Source organism: Heterodontus francisci, chromosome 19, assembly GCF_036365525.1.
Source record: "Heterodontus francisci isolate sHetFra1 chromosome 19, sHetFra1.hap1, whole genome shotgun sequence".
In the NCBI taxonomy this organism is placed as follows: Eukaryota; Metazoa; Chordata; class Chondrichthyes; order Heterodontiformes; family Heterodontidae; genus Heterodontus; species Heterodontus francisci.
In genome coordinates this window covers 54,921,960-54,942,051 of record NC_090389.1, presented here as the reverse complement: position 1 = coordinate 54,942,051, position 20,092 = coordinate 54,921,960, and the positions used below count along the sequence as shown (strand labels likewise).

At 41.3% G+C, this 20,092-nt stretch overlaps 1 protein-coding gene across 2 annotated transcripts in view; it reads right to left on the bottom strand.

The window, feature by feature from the left end:
* The window catches only part of LOC137380078 (uncharacterized), a 66,619-nt gene extending 48,177 nt beyond the window's left edge, over window positions 1-18,442 (bottom strand). For both annotated transcript variants that reach the window (XM_068051682.1, XM_068051683.1), the window contains exons 1-2: window positions 18,240-18,442; window positions 512-975 (exon numbers count right to left, since the gene is read on the bottom strand). In XM_068051682.1, coding sequence (XP_067907783.1) covers window positions 512-935 — 424 coding nt within the window. In that variant the 5' untranslated portion in view covers window positions 936-975; window positions 18,240-18,442. The remainder of the gene's footprint in view (window positions 1-511; window positions 976-18,239) is intronic.
* Window positions 18,443-20,092: the final 1,650 nt, after the last annotated feature.

The window sequence follows — 20,092 nt, the reverse complement described above, 5'->3', positions numbered from 1 at the left end:
ACATTGCAAATGGCACCATCTTCTCAGGTACTACCCCCATTTCTGGGCACTTACACATCCCCCAATAGTTTTGCCCCACCATTGGTATATGCACCTTCAGCTATCTAGTCCCTAAGCTCTGGACTTCCTTCTCCACCTCTTTTTCTTCCTTTAAGACCCTCACTTAAGCCTACGTCTTTGACCAAGCTCTTAGTCACTCCTCCTAATATCTGTTTTTAGCTTTGTACCAAGTTTTGTCAGCTTACACTTCTGTGAAGCATCTGAGGATGTTTTCCGATGTTATAAGCGCTGTATAAATGCAAGTTGTTGTAAGCAGTGAAGGAAATATGAATCGTAACAGTAATTCCAAATCTACGCATACAACCAGGTTAAATTTCCCCTGAAATTCTAACTCTTATACCACTCCTAGTCGAAAATTCAAACCAATATGTCATCTGGACCATAGTTTTAAAATTAAATTACACTATCAGGCTTTAATCTTTAAATTTGAAAGGAACTACCGCAGTCTTACCCTTGTGAAATGGTTTCAATATGTAAATACCAAACAGAATTAGAAGTAACATAAGGATCAGGATCACAGGGGCCAGGAAGACCAGCGGGTACTTTAGTTTATCAGCCATCTCTTCTCGTCTGAGATCCACAGCAGACATGTTGCTTCTCCTCTGTGCCCTTCTCTCTACTTTCTCAGTTCTGGATCGCCCAAAAACAGTAGATGGCTGCCGTGTTGTATTTGCCTCCTCTCCATTACTGTTGCCTGGGCAAACCGAGCTGGGGAACTGCAAGCTAGTGACAAACATGGTGAGAGGAATTTGAAGGCATAAGGAATATGTTGTTTTTAAATTGGGTTCTGGAAAGTTAAAGGAATTCTTTGAGAACTGTCCTTGGTCAAAGGGTATTATTTTGGTCTCTTGAAGCTTGTTGACATGATTTCTCATATCAAGGTAGCTGCAATTGCCTCAAACGACGGAAACAGACCTGCACGGAAATACAAAAAGGAATAAATTAAAATGTGCAAGAGATGCACAAATGGGCTACTATTTGCTGTAAAAAAATAACGGCGAGGCTAATGGTGCTTGCTGCTATCTATGCATAAATGCTACAGCAAATCAGATGATGGCAGATGTGAGGTTAAATACAGAAATCCAAGTTGTTGTCTGAGATGCACCACTCCACTGTTTGCGAAAACGGCATCTCATTGTCTGACTCACCAGTGAAATGCTTTGAACAGTGTGAGGTTGCTGTTTTTGCTTGGTAAATATGAACTAAATTCATTACAGTAAATCCATTTCAGTCTTAACAAACTTTCTGGCATTGAAAATTAACTAATAGTCATGTGGAGTCTCATTCTTTCAGGGTTTAAATGTTGGAGATTTTAAAGACATAGAATTTTAAATTGTAACTTTTTTTTAATTGTCCTTTCTGGCTCTCTCTCTCTTAGTCCAATCTTTCTTTTCCTCTCTTTATTTTTCTTTGGAATTGAATTCACTGACTCTAATTTACACTTCCTTCTCAGTCCTTGCACTATTTCACAGTCCTTAAATCTGACTGGTTAAGGAGATACACAGTTGTTGGTCCTGTTCACTCAGGTCCCAGGTGCCTGGTTTCCCTTGTTACAATGTTCTCAGCTCGCACTTTCAGCAACTTACCACGCCATAAATTTTTAAACATAAATGTGCAAATCTAACTAAAGGCAAACGCCGATAGAGTCACTCCTGCAGCAAATTTTGGCCCATTATTACAGCATAAAAGATGTCAACATGAATGGTTATTCTGGGTCATCCAGTGGCTCCTACATGTGTCTTTATAAACAGGCTTTCATCTGTAAAGAACTTTACACAAAGGAATATTAAAACAGTGTTACCTGCAGCATGGAAAGTGTTTTCTTTTAAAAGGTAATAATAAGCCTTCTTTTATTGTAACTATGAATGGAACAAAACAGCCAAATACAGATGAATCAGCTGAGCTAATTTTTGGTTTTACATACACACCAGATGTTTAGTGGAATTGTATGATGATGTTAGATGTTGTTTTCCGTCCCAAATGTTATTTAAATGCAGATTATTTTACAATCTACTTTTTTCCCCAAATGAATTAATTAATGAGTTTTTTAACTTGTTATATTTTCAGTCCTTAGCAAAAAACCTGATTGTAGACTGTGGAAACGCCATTTATATTGTATAATGATGGAATGTGGATACATTTCCAGTTCAATTGTACCATTTCTGTGCTTTTATTCAGCAAAGTTACTGTGCAGTGAGAGATAGCATGAAGGTACATTTGGAATCATTCTCCTGGGTTTAGACTTTTCAAAATAATATTAATTATAAGAACCTAAATGCCTGGAAGAACTGAAACTAAAGATATTTACTGTCCTTTTTTTCAGATATTTCAACAGGCATGTTTGGTGGAGCAGTGCCTTCTAAACCAGAAATGTGTTCTCATATGTCTTGAAGTACCTGAGAACACTTGAAATTACTACACGGGCAATTCCAACACCACAAAGAATCCCCTCCAGTGACTGTGCTTAATGTTCACACTGAACAGGTTCATTTCAAAAGTATTCTTATGCCTCAATATGGTTTATGTTATTGATAAAAATGTGTATAATCTTGCAAAACATTGTAAGATGAAGTTCTAATTTACCAAAAGATCACACACAGGCAGAGGTTGCACAATGATTCGCTCATCCTTTGACTCCTCAAAGCTTTTCCACAATCACAAAGCTCAGGTCAGGAATGTGGATATCATTTGCCTGGATGTGCACAGCAGCAACTCTCAAAGTTTGACACCATCCAGGATAGAGCAGTTCACTTGATTGATGGCCCTACCAATGAACACAGAACTCAATATCAAGGATCTGTAGCCACAGTATTACGATATACAGGATGCACTGCAGCGACTCACCAAGATTATATTGGCAGTACTTCCCTCACCTGTGACATTTACCCTAGGAAAGAGCGAATAGCAATGTCCAAGTTCCCTGTCAAGTCACATGCCATCCTCGCTTGGGCATATGTTGTCGTTTCTTCATCATTGTTGAATCAACATCCTAGAAGATTCCACCCAACACCACTATGGGAGCACTATGTCCATAGGAACTGCAGTGATTCAAAAAGGCCTGCCATCACCTTCTCAGGACAGCTAGGGATGGGTAATAAATGGGGCCTTGCCAGTATTGCTCATATTTCAAGAGCAAATGGGAAAAAAATCTAACAAGGACTTGTTTTACTGCAGTGACTGCACACTAATCATATTGTCTTCTCATGAGGTGCTCCATAAACATATTGGTTCCACTTCCCAGAAAGGGCAGAATACTGTTTAATGTTGCATATGTCCTTTCCTCCAGATGATTGCACATGTTCAGTTTATGAGAAAGGTACCAACTCTTATCCTCATGATATTTCCTCCAGCCCCATACATTGTGTTTATATTACATGCAGATTTATGTAAAAGTGAAAAGTTATCTCACAAGGTAATTATAGATGAAGGCCTCTTTCCCTATCATAATTCATCCATCCAAAAACCCCTAAAGATTTGCAGGATCAATTAGTCCTTAAATAATTCCAAGATTTTCATCTTCAGTACTATATCTGGGAATCCATTTCATGTATTGATCACTCTTTGTTTGAAGAATAACTTGCTGATATCAGTCCTAAAGTTGCCATTTACTTGTCTGAGCCTGTGTCCTTTTGTTCTACTCTTGCAATTTAACTTAAAGTAAGTTTTCCATATTCACCTTTTCCATACTGTTAGCTATCTGATATAATTCTGTAAGATCACTTCTGAGATGCCTCAATTCAAGCCTGAAAAGTTCATGTCTGTCCAATCTTTATTAACTCAGATATTTAAAGCCAGGGATCAGTCCCAATGCACTGCACAGCCTCCAGTGCCTGAATGCTTGCCTTGTACCTAAGTCAACTGGACATAGTACTCAAGGTGTGGTTTGACTATAGCACTATAAAGTTCAATTATGACTTCCTTCTGACTAGTATTATTTTACTTTAACTAGGTGTTTCAACATTCTATTGGCTTTGTTGATTGTTGTTCTCCTATGGTTGATCATTGAGTCTATTAAGGTCTCTTTCAACTTGATCCTTAGCTGCTTCAAAACTATTTGTGGAGAATGTCTGTCGGACAAATTTGTGTCATCAGATTTACCTCAACGTAAATCTCCTGGCATGTTGTCCTGCAAAAAACACCACAGCATGTGTTCATTTGGTGATGCTTATAAACTTGGATCAGAAGTAATGATAAATCAGTGATATTTACCACATAGACACAATACTTATTCCTTCTATAATTTAAAATCCAGTTTTCTTAAAGACACTTTAAAAGTGGAACCATTTTATCATTAGAAAAACATTCCATGACCAAGAACTGTGGTTACTTTGTCATTATTTGGTTCAGGCGCGTGACACTAGCAGCTTGTGATGGCTTCACTTTTTATATGGAATTACATTGAATGTACAGGCCAATCAGGCCAACTAGACTATGCCTATGTTTATACTGCACAAGATTCTGCCCGCTCTAATTACCTCTTCCCATCCTGCCCCCATATCGCTCTGAAAGATTGTTTCCACTGGTTGGGGAATCTAAAGCACAGGGGCACAATCTCAGGATATGGGGCCAATCATTTAGAACTGAGATGAGGAGAAATTACTTCACTCAAAGAGTTGTGAATCTTTGGAATTCTCTACCCCAGAGGATTATGGATGCTCCATCATTGAATACACTTAAGGCTGGGATAGACTGATTTTTGGTCTCTCAGGGAGTGAAGGGATATGGCGAGCTGGTGAAAAGATGGAGTTGAGGCCTAAGATTACCCAGGATCGTTTTGAATGGCAGAGCAGGCTCGATGGGACATAAGGTCTACTCCTGCTCCTATTTCTTGTGTTCTTGTGTTCTATTTACTTCTCCCTCATGCATACTTCAACTGTCCTCTTGAATTTGTCAGTGCTATCTGCTTCAACTACTCTACTTGGTGCTGGGGAGTTCAAGAATGCAACTTTGTGTATCTGCTATAAGGTTAGTAAATTACCTTTTGGGATACTATTCTTTCTCAGAATCCAGTTCCAGCAGAAATGTTAACCTTTCACTTTTGGCTGTGAATTGGCTTCTGTTTTTATTTCAGATTTGCGGCTTCATAGTTTTCCCTTTTTTTCACTGTACTTTTGTTACTGGAATTATATCCAATGACAGAGCAGCTTGGCCCAAAAAGATAGTGAAACCTTTTCCATTCAGATTGGTCTCTGCCAAATGAAGTGCTATCTTCCAATGCAAACACAGTGCAAGACCAAGCAATGCAGCCAATTTCAGAAAACAGAAACCAAGCAGCATTTTAAACTGTAAGTCATGCTTCAGCCATACTAAACATTATTTCTTGATGAAATTGAAAGTGTCGAGATGGAATTCCCTGTTTGGGGGGGGGGGGTGGGGGAGGCATAATTGGGAAGTTACACCTGAAATACACCCAAATTTCCTGCCAATCTCATTGACATGCAACAGAACTTAAAAATGGACATAAACAATTGGGTCCAAGGAATGTGTCAAACTCAAACCTTATAGTCCTTTAAATACGAAAATTTAAATTTCAAGTCATCTTATGCCATGCACATGAGGCACAAATTTAAGAATATGCAATTGTGAAAACTTTATAATTTTTAATGTGACCCAGACTGATGGCATTAAAATTTATTCAAAGAAACAGAAAGTACAATGCGGATTTTTGAGGATAAACAGTAACACTTTATAAATTGCTCAAAAATAGCAATAAAAGACCAGAAAAATGACTTAATTTCCTGCTACGCCTAAATTCTTGGCTTAATTTTATACTTGTTTTGAACCAGTGTAATTACAGGACAGCTCTTTAGCCTGGGGATGGAGCAATTATAATGATGCGTTCAGTTTCAGGGATTAATAGACACATGTAAGAAAGTGAGGAAATTCCGTCATAGCATAACGCACTTGCACCCAGGTTTCCTCGATTTTTCTCTCCTGGCTATTTGCTTTACACCCTGATTAGATGTGTCCCTAGGTGCAAATACCCAGGGATTTAATCCCACGATTTCTATCATGATGCACTGGCCAGGAATTTCCACTACTGGCTGACCATTGTTTGAAACACATGAATTGGGCAGCAGGTCATTGAAGTTGGGTGGGAGTTCCTGCCAATGAAATTGCACCCATTTGCAGCTCAATGTGGCTTCTGGAAGGAAAGGTGGGACAACTGCATTAGGCGAAGTGCCCATCTCTACAACACGTCATGAACATTTTTATTTAGGCAACATATCTATTCTGAATACAAGTTCCTTTTGCTCAGGTTTGCAAGGAGAAATTTTTGAAGAATGTCCATTTAGAAAGGGTACCCAGGGTTGCCTGGAAATCACCTAGAACCATTGCTGTCTCCAAGGGAATCCCCCTTTTTGAGGTATTTAGAAGAAGAGGAATCTTACAGAGGAATGCCTGCCTGGTCACCATCACAAAGAATGTTCTGTGCCCACCCACTGGTACCAGTGCACCTGCATCTTTAGATATAGGTGAGTATACTTTGCTTTGGCATGCACGGACTCCTCTTCCCAAAGGAAGCTGAGATAACAGAATCAAGGCCATTGCTAAGATATCGGAAGGCCTAACTAACTGTAATGTTGGATGCTTCCGTAGAAACATGCTAATCACAGAATGTTGTGCTTTCAGAGGTACTGCATGAAAGAAAGTATACTAGGGTGATCAACAGCCTACCACACCCACTGAGAAGTCACAACCATATCTGAAGGCACTTTTATAACCACCTGACAATGACTCTTACAGAACATCTCAGGGTTTGGATCTGCACAGAGGCAAATGGAGAGCTGTGCTCTACTGCAAGACATCTGTAGCTTTGCAGTGTAGAGAGGACGGATCTATTGTCTGTAACCCCCAAATGTTGCCTAAAACTTGGCTCCATTTCTACGGCAGCATACTGCTATGGTGACCTCAGAGGATAGTTCTATGATGTGGCTCAGATGACCACTGTATTCCCAATTATCTCATGCAGCACTAACTCCATTTCAGCAGGTCAATCGAGGTCTGGTGCTGACTGCTTCATCCATTAATTGCAGATTCCTGCCCATGCCTAAGGTTTCTTTTCCCTTCAGTACTGCCTATGCATTTTCATCTTTTACGCCTATGGGTTGAAGTGCATTTTCAGACTTTCAAAAAGCTTTTAGATACTTTGTTGCTCTAATGTGATGCTCCCTTTAAATTGTCCCCTTCCCGTTAAATTTCACTTGTTTGCAATTCCACCACAATTAGCCTCCCTACAACTGTTTGAATCTTCACCTGAAACTGTAACAATAAATAGTCCTCAAAAAATTAGATGCAAACCACTCAGTTTTATTTAAGTCTGTCTCTAACCCACCGATAGCCATTTAGAACAATGCTAAGCTAAAAGCAGAAATTCTAGGATATTGTACCCTAGACATAAGAACATAAGAAATAAAAGCAGGAGTAGGCCATTCAGCCCCTCGGGCTTGCTCTGCCATTCAATAAGATCATGGCTGATCTGATTTTGGCCTTAACTCCACTTTCCTGTCTGCCCCCCATAACCCTTGACTCCCTTGTCAATCAAAAAACCTTTAATCATTATTTTGTTAAGAATACTAGATTATGACGGGCTTAGATAAGTTAGACAGGGAAAAACTGTTCCCACTAACTGATGGTACAAGCACTAGGGAACACAGTTTGAAGATTTTGGGCAAGAGATGCAGGGGGAGTGTGAGGAAGAATTTGTTTATGCAGCAAGTGGTAATGACCTAGAACTCTGACCCCACGAGGGTGGTGGAAGCGGAGACAATCAATGATTTCAAAAGGAAATTGAATGGGCACTTGAAGGAAATAAACGTGTAGGGCTACAGGGATCAAGCAGGAGAGTGGGACTGACTGGATTGTTTCGTGGAGAGCTGGCATGGACTTGATGGGCTGAATGGCCTCTTTCTATGCCATAAATAACTCCATGACTCTATAATAAGGTTTATTTGCAGCTGCCATTTATTTGAACCCTTTCGCATCCTTAGACAAGAATTCAGTACTAGGTGCTTGAAAAAGCGAACAAAATTGTTCAGAAAAAAATAAGATATATCAAACTAATATTTCATTCTGATTGCTGATTTGTAAGGCAACAGCTTAGTATTTGTATGAGTAAATACATAATTTGTAATGATAGTACTTAAAGATACACTACTATGGCATTTCAACAACCTTCCATAAAACATTTCCAAAATCTTATAATCTAAAACTTTACTATTAAATGATTAAAATAAAAAAGCCTTGTATTTCATTTGAACTAATATGCAGGAAAACAGCATTGCTATCCCTTCCCAATGAAAATTGCTTGAAATGCAGCAATCTCATCAGCAGGTCACAGAACAACAGGGTGGAGTTACACAGCCACAATCCTAAGTGGTGAGTGGACTGAAATCTTGGTTGTTTCGGAGCTGGAGTTTGTTGTTTCTGGCATCAATGGGAAGTCGTGTAAAAGGAAATCTTGCGCTACAGTAGAATGTGGACCCACAGGCATTGTCTCAGGGCACCTGAATATGTTACATTATCTCAAAATGTTTCTTCCTAGCATATACAGTACATTGGTGGTTATCCAGTCCCTTAAAGTAAATGTAATCCAACCTTCAAAATGCAGTTTTGTGTTGGTATAAACCAGGTCCAGCTGAGTGGTTGGTTTTCAGTAAAAAACATTTTAGTATAAGCCAATATATGCTAGTTACAGACTCCCCACCAAATTGGCCCTGTGACCTTCCTCTGTGGTGTACTACATCTACTTTGTTCCTCCAAATGCAGTGTCACGAGTCATTATTGAAGCTTCTGTCCTTTGAATGCGGTGGTAAATCTAGGTCTCATTTGCCCGTACTGTTAGAGGATGCACAGCAAGTCTCATGGTATTTAACCTGAGTGTAGGGTGAGGGGATCAAGTGACCATTTTATCTTGGGCCTAGAAATTAGTAACCTGTTTTCTATAAGGGTCTCACAGTAAGATACAATCTGTCAGTTCTCAGGAGCATTAAAGAGGAAAGAAGAGCAGAGATCTTTACCACACTGTGATTTCCTTAACATCCCCAGTCTAACATTAGTGACCTTGTGCATTGCATAGAATGGGTGAGGTGGGAAGGAGCCTTCCTGTGTCACAATGCTCTTCATCAGACATTCCAGCGGAGGGATACCTAAAGAAACCTGGCATTGCAGCTCAGATCAGGAACCCCCCACCCACCATTGCCCCAAGAAAAAAGAAATAACTTACATTTATATATTCAAGACAGCGATCGATAGATTTCTAGATATTAAAGATATCAAGGGATATGGGGATAGTGCGGGAAAAGGGCTTTGAGGCAGAAGATCAGCCATGAGCTGGTTGAATTGTGGAGCAGGCTCAAGGGGCCAAATGGCCTACTCTTGCTCCTATTTCCTGTGTTCCTATATAATGTCTTTCACATCCTCCACAAGTCTCAGTGCTTTACAGTCAATGGACTATTTTTCAAGTGTCGTCACTGTGCGGCACATGGGCGGCACAGTGGCGCAGTGGTTAGCACCGCAGCCTCACAGCTCCAGCGACCCGGGTTCAATTCCAGGTACTGCCTGTGTGGAGTTTGCAAGTTCTCCCTGTGTCTGCGTGGGTTTCCTCCGGGTGCTCCGGTTTCCTCCCACATGCCAAAGACTTGCAGGTTGATAGGTAAATTGGCCATTAGAAATTGCCCCTAGTATAGGTAGGTGGTAGGGAAAATATAGGGACAGGTGGAGATGTGGTAGGAATATGGGATTGGTGTAGGATTAGTGTAAATGGGTGGTTGATGGTCGGCACAGACTTGGTGGGCCGAAGGGCCTGTTTCAGTGCTGTATCTCTAAAAAAAAACTGTTGTTACATAAGCCAGCACCACAATCAATTTGCATTAAGCAAGACTCCATAAATAACAGTGAGATAAATTAGTCAAAATTAAGTGTTTTTTTGTGGTTAAGGAATAAAGACTGACCAGTACACCAGGAGAACTGCCCTGCTCTCCTTTAAATAGTTTCCCAGGATCTTTATGTCCACCCAACCTGGCAGACAGGAAATTGCTTCACCATCTCATTTCAAAGACAGCTCTTCTGATCACATAGTCAGAAATGCACTGAAATGTCAGCCTAGATTACATGCTTACATCCTGCAGTGAGGTTTAAAAGCATGATTTTCTGACTCAGAGGTGAGAGTTCTACCACTGAACCAAGTTGATAATTAGAGCATCCCAGGCTCATCTGCTCAGATGCATCGTCCCTCAGGATGATCTTAAAGCCTCAGAAAGGAATGCAGCTATTGTCCTCTTATAGTGCAATACTGCAACATAGGGATTGGAAACAGACCATGTTTTATCTCTGGTCAGTGCTGAATTAACTGATCGCAGTTGAGTTGAAATTTACAACATTGTTACAGGTGAGGAAGGCTATTTGGCCTATTTAATTCATCCTGCTGTCCAGCCTTTCAACATTGAATTCTTTCTTAAATGATTCTGGAATTTTTGTCTCCACAACTCTTCCTTAAATTTTTTCCAAATGTTAACCACTCTTTGTATAAAGAGGTTTTCCTGACATCAGTCCTAGTTTCAATGCATGTCCCCTTACCCTACTCTTGCTATTTGAAGTAACAACATGGGTATACTTTTCCATTACTCTGTTTCATATACCTCTATAGGATTACCTTTAAGATGCTTCCTTAGATGCTGAAAAACCTATGTTTCTCATAATTCAGACCTTCAACACAGGAATCAGCCTGGGTGTTATTTTCTGAATGTCTCCTTTGTGTCTTGGTGACCAAAATTGGATGCAAGACTTGTTTATAGTCATAGAATATGAAAGTTTAATTGTAGACTGTTTTCTCCTGAGTTGAAAAGGCAGGTTTACATTTGATGGGCTCAATATTATTCGAGGAGTAAACACTCTATTTCCTTGAAATCTGCTGGTTATAATTTCAGCTTCTATCATCAAAGAAAACAGCTTCCCAACTGCCAATCTTGTTCAATGACAAAGTCCTTGTTTCGGATTCAAGTGTTGTAACAACATCATAACTTCTCCTTCCTTGAGTCTAAGTTCATTTGGTGGCATTCCCACTGGAGTTAGACTGTGTAGAAACTTTGAATCAATGCTGGTGTGTTCTTTTAATTCACCTGACAGCTTTTCAAAAACTTTTTCATTCAAATCTAGTGATTTTTTTGTATTATTCGTTCATGGGATGTGGGTGTCACTGTCTAGGCCAGCATTTATTGCCCATCCTAATTTCCCTTGTGAGTGGCTTGCTAGGCCATTCCAGAGGGCAGTTAAGAGTCAACCACATTGCTATGAGTCTGGAGTCACATGTAGGACAGACCAGTAAGGACAGCATATTTCCTTGCCTAAAGGACATTAGTGAACCAGATGGGTTTTTACAACAATCGACAATGGTTTCATGGTCATCATTGGAATAGCTTTTAATTCCAGATTTTTTTTTAATTGAATTTAAATTTCACCATCTGCCATGTCCCCAGAGCATTAGCCTGGGCTTCTGGATTAGTCGTCCAGTGACATTGCCATTACACCACCACCTGCCCTGTACTGTAGCCACAGTATTTATGTGGCTGGTCCAGTTCAGTTTCTGATCAATGGTAACCCCCAGGGTGTTGATATTGGGGGATTCAGTGATGGTAATGCCATTGAACATTAAGGAGAGATGGTTAGATTCTTTCTTGTTTGAGATGGTCATTGCCTGGCACTTGTGTTGCACAAATGTTACTTGCCACTTATCAGCCCAAGCCTGGATGTTGTCCAGCTCTTGCTGCATCTGGATATGGGCTGTTTCATTATCTGAAGAGTCACAAATGGTGCAAAGCATTGTGCCAACATCCCCACTTCTGACCTTGTGATGGAAGGAAGATCATTGATAAAGTAGTTGAAGATGGTTGGGACTAGGACACTACCCTGAGGAACTCCTGCAGTGATGTCCTGGGACTGAGATGATTGACCTCCAACAACCACAACCATCTTCCTGCTAGGTATGACTCCAACCAGCAGAGAGTTTTCCCCATTCCCATTGACTCCAGTTTTGCTAGGGCTTCCTTGATGCCATACACAGTCAAATGCTGCCTTGATGTCAAGGGCAGTCACTCTTACCTCACCTCTGGAGTTCAGCTCATTTGTCCATGCTTGAACAATGGCTGTAATGAGGTCAGGAGATGAATGGCTCTGGCGGAACCCAAACTGAGCCTCAGTGAGCAGGTTATTGCTAGGCAAGTGCCATTTGATAGCACTGTCGACGACCCCTTTCCATCAGTTTACTGATGATCAAGTGTACACTGATAGGGCGGTAATTGGCCGGGTTGGACTTGTCTTGCTTTTTGTGTACAGGACATACTTGGGCAATTTTCCATATTGCAGGGTAGATCCAAGTGTTGGAGCTGAACTGGAACAGCTTGGCTAGGGGCGTGGCTAGTTCTGGAGTACAAGTCTTCAGTACTATTGCTGGAATGTTGTCAGGGCCCATTGCCTTTGCAGTATCCAGTGTCTTCAGACGTTTCTTGATATCAAATGGAATGAATCGGATTGGCTGAAGACTGGCATCAGTGATACTAGGGACCTCAGAAGGAGGCCAAGATGGATCATCCACTTGGCACTTCTGGCTGAAGATGGAGGCAAATGCTTCAGCCTTGTCTTTTGCACTGATGTGCTGGGTTCCTCCATTATTGAGAATGGGGATATTTGTGGAGTCCTCCTCCTGTTAGTTGTTTAATTGTCCACCACTATTCACGACTGGATGTGGCAGGACTGCAGAGCTTAGATCTGATCCGTTGGTTGTGGGATTGCTTAGCCCTGTCTATCACATGCTGTTTGATATGCAAGTAGTCCTGTGTAGTAGCTTCACCAGGTTGACACCTCATTTTGAGGTATGCCTGGTGCTGCTTCTGGTATGCGCTCCTGCACTCTTCATTGAACCAGGGCTGATTCCCGGCTTGATGGTAATGGTAGAGTGGGAGATATGCTGGGCCATGTGGTTACAGATTGTGGTTAAATACAATTCCGCTGCTGCTGATGGCCTCATGGATGACTCGCTTTGAGTGCTCGATCTGTTCAAAATCCATCCCATTTAGCACGGTGGCAGTGCCACACCTACGATGGTGGATACCCTCAATGTCAAGACAGACTTTGCCTCTACAAGGACAGTGCGGTGGTCACTCCTGCCAATATTATCATGGACAGATGCATCTGCGACAGGTAGATTGGCGAGGACAAGGGAAGTACATTTTTCCCTCTTGTTGGTTCCCTCACCACCTCCCGCAGACCCAGTCTAGCAGCTATGTCCTTTAGGATACGGCCACCTTGGTCAGTAGCGGTGCTATCGAGCCACTCTTGGTGATGGACACTGCCGTTGCCCACTCAGAGTACATTCTGTGCCCTTGCTACCCTTACTGCTTCTTCCGATTGGTTTTCAACATTGAGAAGCACTGATTTATCAGCCGAGGGTGTTGGGGGGGCGGGGGAGGTGCGGTAGGTGGTAATCAGCAGGAGGTTTCCTTGCCCATGTTTGACCTGATGGCATGAGACTTCATGGGGTCCGGAGTCAATGTTGAGGACTCCCAAGGCAACTGCCTCCCAACGGTGTACCACTGTGCCACCACCACTGGTGGGTCTGTCCTGCCGATGGGACAGGACATACCCGGGGATGGTGATGGTGGTGTCAGGGATATTGTCTGTAAGGTAAGATTCCGTGAGTATCACTATGTCAGGCTGTTGCTTGACTAGTCTGTGGGACAGCTCTCACAACTTTGGCACAAGCCCCCAGATGTTAGTAAGGAGAACTTTGCAGGGTCAACAGGGCTGGGTTTGGCGTTGTTGTTTCCAGTATCTAGGTCGACTTCTGGACTTCTGGCACAAAGAATAACTTTCAAATAATAAGTTGCCCTGCCATTTTGCCACACTTAACCAATTCCATCATCTCATCCATCCCTCCCATGTCACACCCCCATGCCACATCCCATGCCATTCCCTCCCTCCTATGCCAACGCCATCCCCATCCCACTCTTGCCATCCACATCCCTCACGGAGACAATCTCTCCAGCCAGGGTAACTTTGTTGTTGGGCTCCCCCTACCTTCCGCTGTTTTTTTTCTACAATAACACCACCCCCCACCGACCCTGATGCCACTGCCACCATCCACTGGCAGACACACGTGCATCACATGCTCCAGCCCTCCCCGTGCCCCACATGTCTGTGTGTGTGCCAGGCACTGTCCACCAAATAAACCCACCAACAGATGCATCCCTTAAACTGACCAATCAAAACAGTCCAGACAGACAAAAATTGAGTATGATTATTACAGGTTTGTTGGAGATGTTGAGTGTGGAGTCTACTAAGACTTTTAGGTCTGTTTCAGCTTCATCCTAGCTACTTCAATATCATTCATGGAGCACATATGTCACTCATTTTTTCTTCCTAGGGCATTACAATGTGTCCCAGTCTCTCTTGATTCGGATGAGGAAAAACAGCTTTGGTTCTTCCTCCTGATCACTATACAATGACTCCAGCTGGAAATTGAACACGTAGAAAGGTGCATGCTCCAAGTTCAAACAGACTGCCAACATTACAATCCAGATCACCTTAAGCATGGTACTGGAGGATTGTTGGCAGCTGTGGAATCATGAACCTTTAGGACTAGAGGAGAGAAATGGGCGGGGGGTAGGATTTATCCAAAAATAATAAAGCCCCTATGAAATCACTAGCAGAAAATATTGATCCTTTGTTAAATTGTAACTTTGGAGGTGTAAACCCTGAACACAAATCTTCAGTTTTATTGTGTCTACTGCTTTCAATGAACTGTTCTATTGCTTTAAGTTATGGATTCAATCTGATCTGTGTTGATTTCCACAACTCACAGTCATGCGACGAGAAGCAATCAGCATCATTTGGTAATTAAAATAAATCAAAATGTTGAAGTAGGTTGTTCTGCCAATGGAATCATTCATGAAGAAACAGTGCTAAGTTTTATCCTTTATTTTCCCTGGCTTCTCTCCTACTGTGTTCGGCATGTTAAGCACTACTTCCACTATATCACATTCATCACCACCCTTTGCTATTTTGGCTGCCCATTTTATTTTTCTTCCTAATTGCAATACTTGTCCACATTAAACTTCACCTCTTTCTGCTCCCATCCACTTACATATTTTATCTAACTTATTATGTTTTCTCTAAAGTCCAACTGCTTCCTCTCCAAATTTGGTATCATCTGTGAAGTTGAAAAATTTGTATTGATCTTCTGAAATTATGTTATTAATGTAATTTAGAAACAGTAGATGTCACAGCCCCACCCCTGGTGTATTCCATTCTTGAATTCCCCAACCTTCTCATCACTCCCTTAACAAGTTCCTGTTTTTTTCCATCTTCAGCCAATTTTGTAACCATTCTGAGGTTTTCTCTTGTATTCCTTACCACTTTAATCATAAATAGCAGTCTTGTGTGTGGGACTTTGCCAAAGGCTTTTTTTGAAAGATTGCAGAATATAGTAAGGGTTTTAATGTGGTTACTGTGGCTGCAATCCTGAGTCCCAGCATTTTATGGATTTGTTCTCAGAATCTTCCAACTTGCCATGAGACAATTTTGTGCTGAAATTTGCTAATTTATATAATTTATAATTTTTCAGTTTCTATGAGTTGGCTGTAGTTGACTGCAACAGCTCCAGTTATAGCAAATTTCTATGTCCACCACTGTAAAATACACAATTGTGTTTCTTTCAGTGGTTTCCTGCATTACAAGTAATTGATATATTTGGTATCCCTGCATCAATGTTCTGTTCTACTGCATAATCAATGTAATAACTTGTTTTTCATGTCACAGGCAAGGTCTTTTTGGGGTTGGTTTGCACTTAAAAATACATCAATTTGAAGAACATGATCCTCAAAACTTAACTTTGAATCTCATGTAATGAAAACAGAATTTAACAGTCAATCACCATAAAGCAGTGGGCTATATTTGGGGTTGTTTTTGAACTTTTTAAAAATTTGTTAGTTGTTTTGGGGCTGCATCACCTTTTCAAAATTTCTATTAAGCTGGCTGAAGTTTTTCATGTTTTACGTGCTGACCTGATCTCTTCATAGAGGAAATGGTCCTCCTGTAGCTGTCTGTAGTATATTTCTAGTCTTACTTTTGACCTTTTCATGCTAAGAATGTCTAACCACACCAGTTTGTTTTTCAATCAGTTTCTTTGACCTCCTCAATTTTGTTGATATATCCAGCACTTCCTTTACTGTCCTGTGTCTTTCCTGATGCTCCATATTCCTGTTTTGTATATGTTACATCTTTCAGAGTTAATCCTGTTTCTGATATTTCTTCCACACTGCAGTTCCCTACTGCCACAACAATCTTAAATTGGATTCAGGGCGTAGCAGGTAAGCAATGTTTCCTGTCTAAAGCAATTTCTTGCTGTTTTGCAAAAACAAAGGAACTAGATTGTTCACAGCATGTAAACACAGAGATTCCTAAATCTCCCAGATCAGTCAATTTCCTGATTTTAACTATGTTGCTTCTGATTCCAGTTTAGCAAACTGCAATGAAAGTAATTTTCATAAATCTCTTTCAATTGTTCTCTGATATGTTGGCCACAATCCAGCTGCTTGATCTGAACAGAGCAAAGTAGCTGGGTGGCTGTTTGTCACTTGCTGTGTACACTTTTTCTCATTCCCCTGAACGTTTGGTGGCTTAATGATCTATATATAGCATAATTAAGTCTAGCAATGTGCAGTAGAGTATGTGGTTTGAGTAATTTATGTGATTACAAATACTGAACCTTTTACTTACTATAACTTAACAGACTTGAGGACCACAGTTCTGGGCACACTGTAATTTTGTGAAGCTAATGAGTTTTATAAAGACAAATACCCAGGAAGTAGTGGAGGTGCACTAGGTATACAAAGCATTTCATCTTTTATATTTGAAAGCAAAGATATGCCTGTTATTTGTTAGCATGTATTTGAGAGCACACTTATTATATCTGCTTTTCATTTTGAAGCTTATGGTACAGGTATCAAAAGCACAAGATGGCAAATTGCACAAGATTAAGGCAGTGCTAGCAGCCATCTTCTGATAAAGATCATAAGGTATTGTTACAATTATTTTAATGAGCATTTTTATATTATACTACTTATACTGTCTGATTCATTTTGAGATCAAGGCTTAGAACTTGCTGTTAGTGATATTACTGGATGAATGCATAATGCAATGTATAACTACTCCTCATCTGATGTTTTAAGTAAAATGTTTAACATAACTTGGGTTAATACCTGTGCTAAAATAGCAGATATCAGAATATTATACCAATAACACAAACTGTAATTTCTAGGCCCCCTAAAATTACAATGTTATAACAATAAACAAGAGTCAAAAATGCTATTTTGTTAGTAATGGATTAGCACAATTTAACAGTTTCTAGTCCAGTTTAGTGGGGTCGATTATCACATTTGTCGTGAAAATATCAGAAAAGATTTACCTGTATATAAAAAGGCTAGTCCAAAATGCAGCAAATACAGTATTAATAACCTACATTTTCTGGCAGAGCATGTCCCAGACCCCCATGAAAAATAAATCCTGCGAATGAAGTACCTCCAGGTCTGGAGTTGCCAACTACAAACATTTGCTTCAAAGGGGCACCGTGTTAGTTACTAGGATAACAATATCTGCAGTTTTAGTGGAAGATTTTTAAATCAATAGTAGATTGTTTTACTATTTCGGATAGATGCCTCTAGTGATGCAATGACATCATCGGGTCCAACTGGTAAAACAACGTGGACAATGTCCCTTTAATATTGAAACATGCAAATGGATTTGATAACTTTCTTAGAGGAACAGGAAATGCCTGTATCCCATTTTTATAGAAAAGTTCTTTCAATCCCGCAACTCCCAACAGCAAAGAAAAACAGCTGTGATAAAGACTGGTTTACATCAGCTTGCTCAGTGGTCAAAGCAGAAAGTGGTTTTTTTCTCTGACAATCTGTGTCCACCTGGAATAAAGTGTCAAATATGTTTAATCTTACACACTGCAATCACTAAAGCCGATGTGGACTGGAATGCACATCCCTTCACTGGGAAGCCCGATTTGAACGAAATCCTCCTCCTAGTTGGGGTTGTTGTCTCCAGTGTAATTAGTAACAGAAACTCACTACAATGCACAGACTGAAATCTGGTCAATGGCAAACTCCCCGACTCACCGCAGCTTTTGTCCTGATTGTCCGAGGGCAGAAGCGAGTGAGAAGCCGAGTTGCTGGGAATCCTGCAGCCTCTGATCCTTTTCCCAGCCGGTCGGAGCTGGGACTGGGACAGCAGTGACCGCTCAGGGCTCAGCCGCTGCCAGTCAGTCTCCAGGGTTTGGGTGGGTTTCTAACGGCGAGCACAAAGTGTCAACGATGCGAAACTTTGAGGCAGTTCCGAACCAGACTGACAGCTCTGCTCCACTCATTCTGCAGCTCATTGGAACGTGACAAAATGTAAATGTACTGTTGGGAACTTCCTCCTTTGCGGAATGTACACGGCTGTTTCTCCAACAGGTTGTCCTACTGCATTCATGTTGCCCTTATCAAGATGCGAACTGAGACACATCCAAGACTCAGGATAGTAGACAGCTCTCAATCCAGGGTGGTTTATCTGAACTCGGAGGTTTGTGGGCGGGGGGGGGGGGGGGGGGGGAGTCCAGCAAAGACAGCATTAGAGAGATTGTGTGTAGAGGTGACAAAGATGTGTACGAGGGGTTCAGCAATCGATGAGCTGAGTTGGGGGCACAGGTGGGCGAGGTTTTGTTTTATGCATTCATGAAATGTGGGCATCGCTGGCTAGGCCAGCATTTATTGCTTATCCCTAATTAACCCTAAAAAGGTGAGCTGCCTTCTTGAACTGCTGCAGTCCCTGTGAGGTAGGTACACCCACAGTGCTGTTAGGAAGGGAGTTCCAGGATTTTGACCCAGCGACAGTGAAGGAATGGCGATATAGTTCCAAATCAGGATGGTGTGTGACTTGGAGGGGAACTTGCAGGTGGCGGTGTTCCCATTTTCTGCCCTTGTCCTTCCAGTTGGTAGAGGTTGCGGGTTTGTTAGGTGCTGTCTAAGGAGCCTTGTTGCATCTTGTAGATGGTGCACCCTGCTGTGACTGTGCATCGGTGGTGGAGAGAGTGAATGTTTGTGGATGGGGTGCCAATCAAGCAGAGGTGGAAGTAGGTGGTCTTGGTTTTGGAACAGATATGGGGTTGGAGACTCAGCTCAGGGTCAACAGGACAACTGAGACATTGAAAGCCACAGACTACTGATGACTTCAGCCATGTAAATAAAGCACAAAAGAGAAGTAACAAGGAATGGGGGGTTTTAGTCTCAGATTTTCTCAGGTTTGACATCACCAGCCATTCCTGCAAGCAAATCTCACATTCCCAACACACAGTGTACCCAGGGTCCAGGCTGGGTTCATGGCTTAAACCCCTTTGGGAATGGCAGGAATTTTGTGTTTATTTTTTTAGCTGTGCTCATTGGGGAACCATGCAGGTGTTTTTCAGGAGCTGGAACCCAGACACATATCCGCCGGCCTAGCACTTTTCAGCTGGATTTTGTAGTCTTTTGGGTAGGCTGGTGCCCTCAATATGCCGTTTGTGGCCCAGGCACCTGATCTGCCTTGCAATGTTTGTATTTTTTGACTTGATGCTGTTTTAAACTGTTTGGGAATGTATTTTTTATAGATTTTTATGAATAAAGTATATTTTGGAAATAAAAATAAATTTTTTTTTTACATTTTCAGCGTGTCTCACCATGCATTTATTTAATGTAACTTCAGACTAGCCCAACTCCATTTATCAGGCTATCATCGACCTTTAAAACCATTAAGCCTTGCAGCTTCTGAATTCAGTCTGCACAAAACACCTTAACTTCTCTCTTCCTAGGGATAGATTTTAACTTTCAGGTGATCAGCCTGTTCCTTTCAGCAGGAGCCCTGAGCCATTTTGAGGCCTGGCATTCCTGCCCCTCTGGCTTCACAAAAATGTAACTTGGAAAAGGTTTTGGGGCTGTCTTGGGACAGGCCAGCA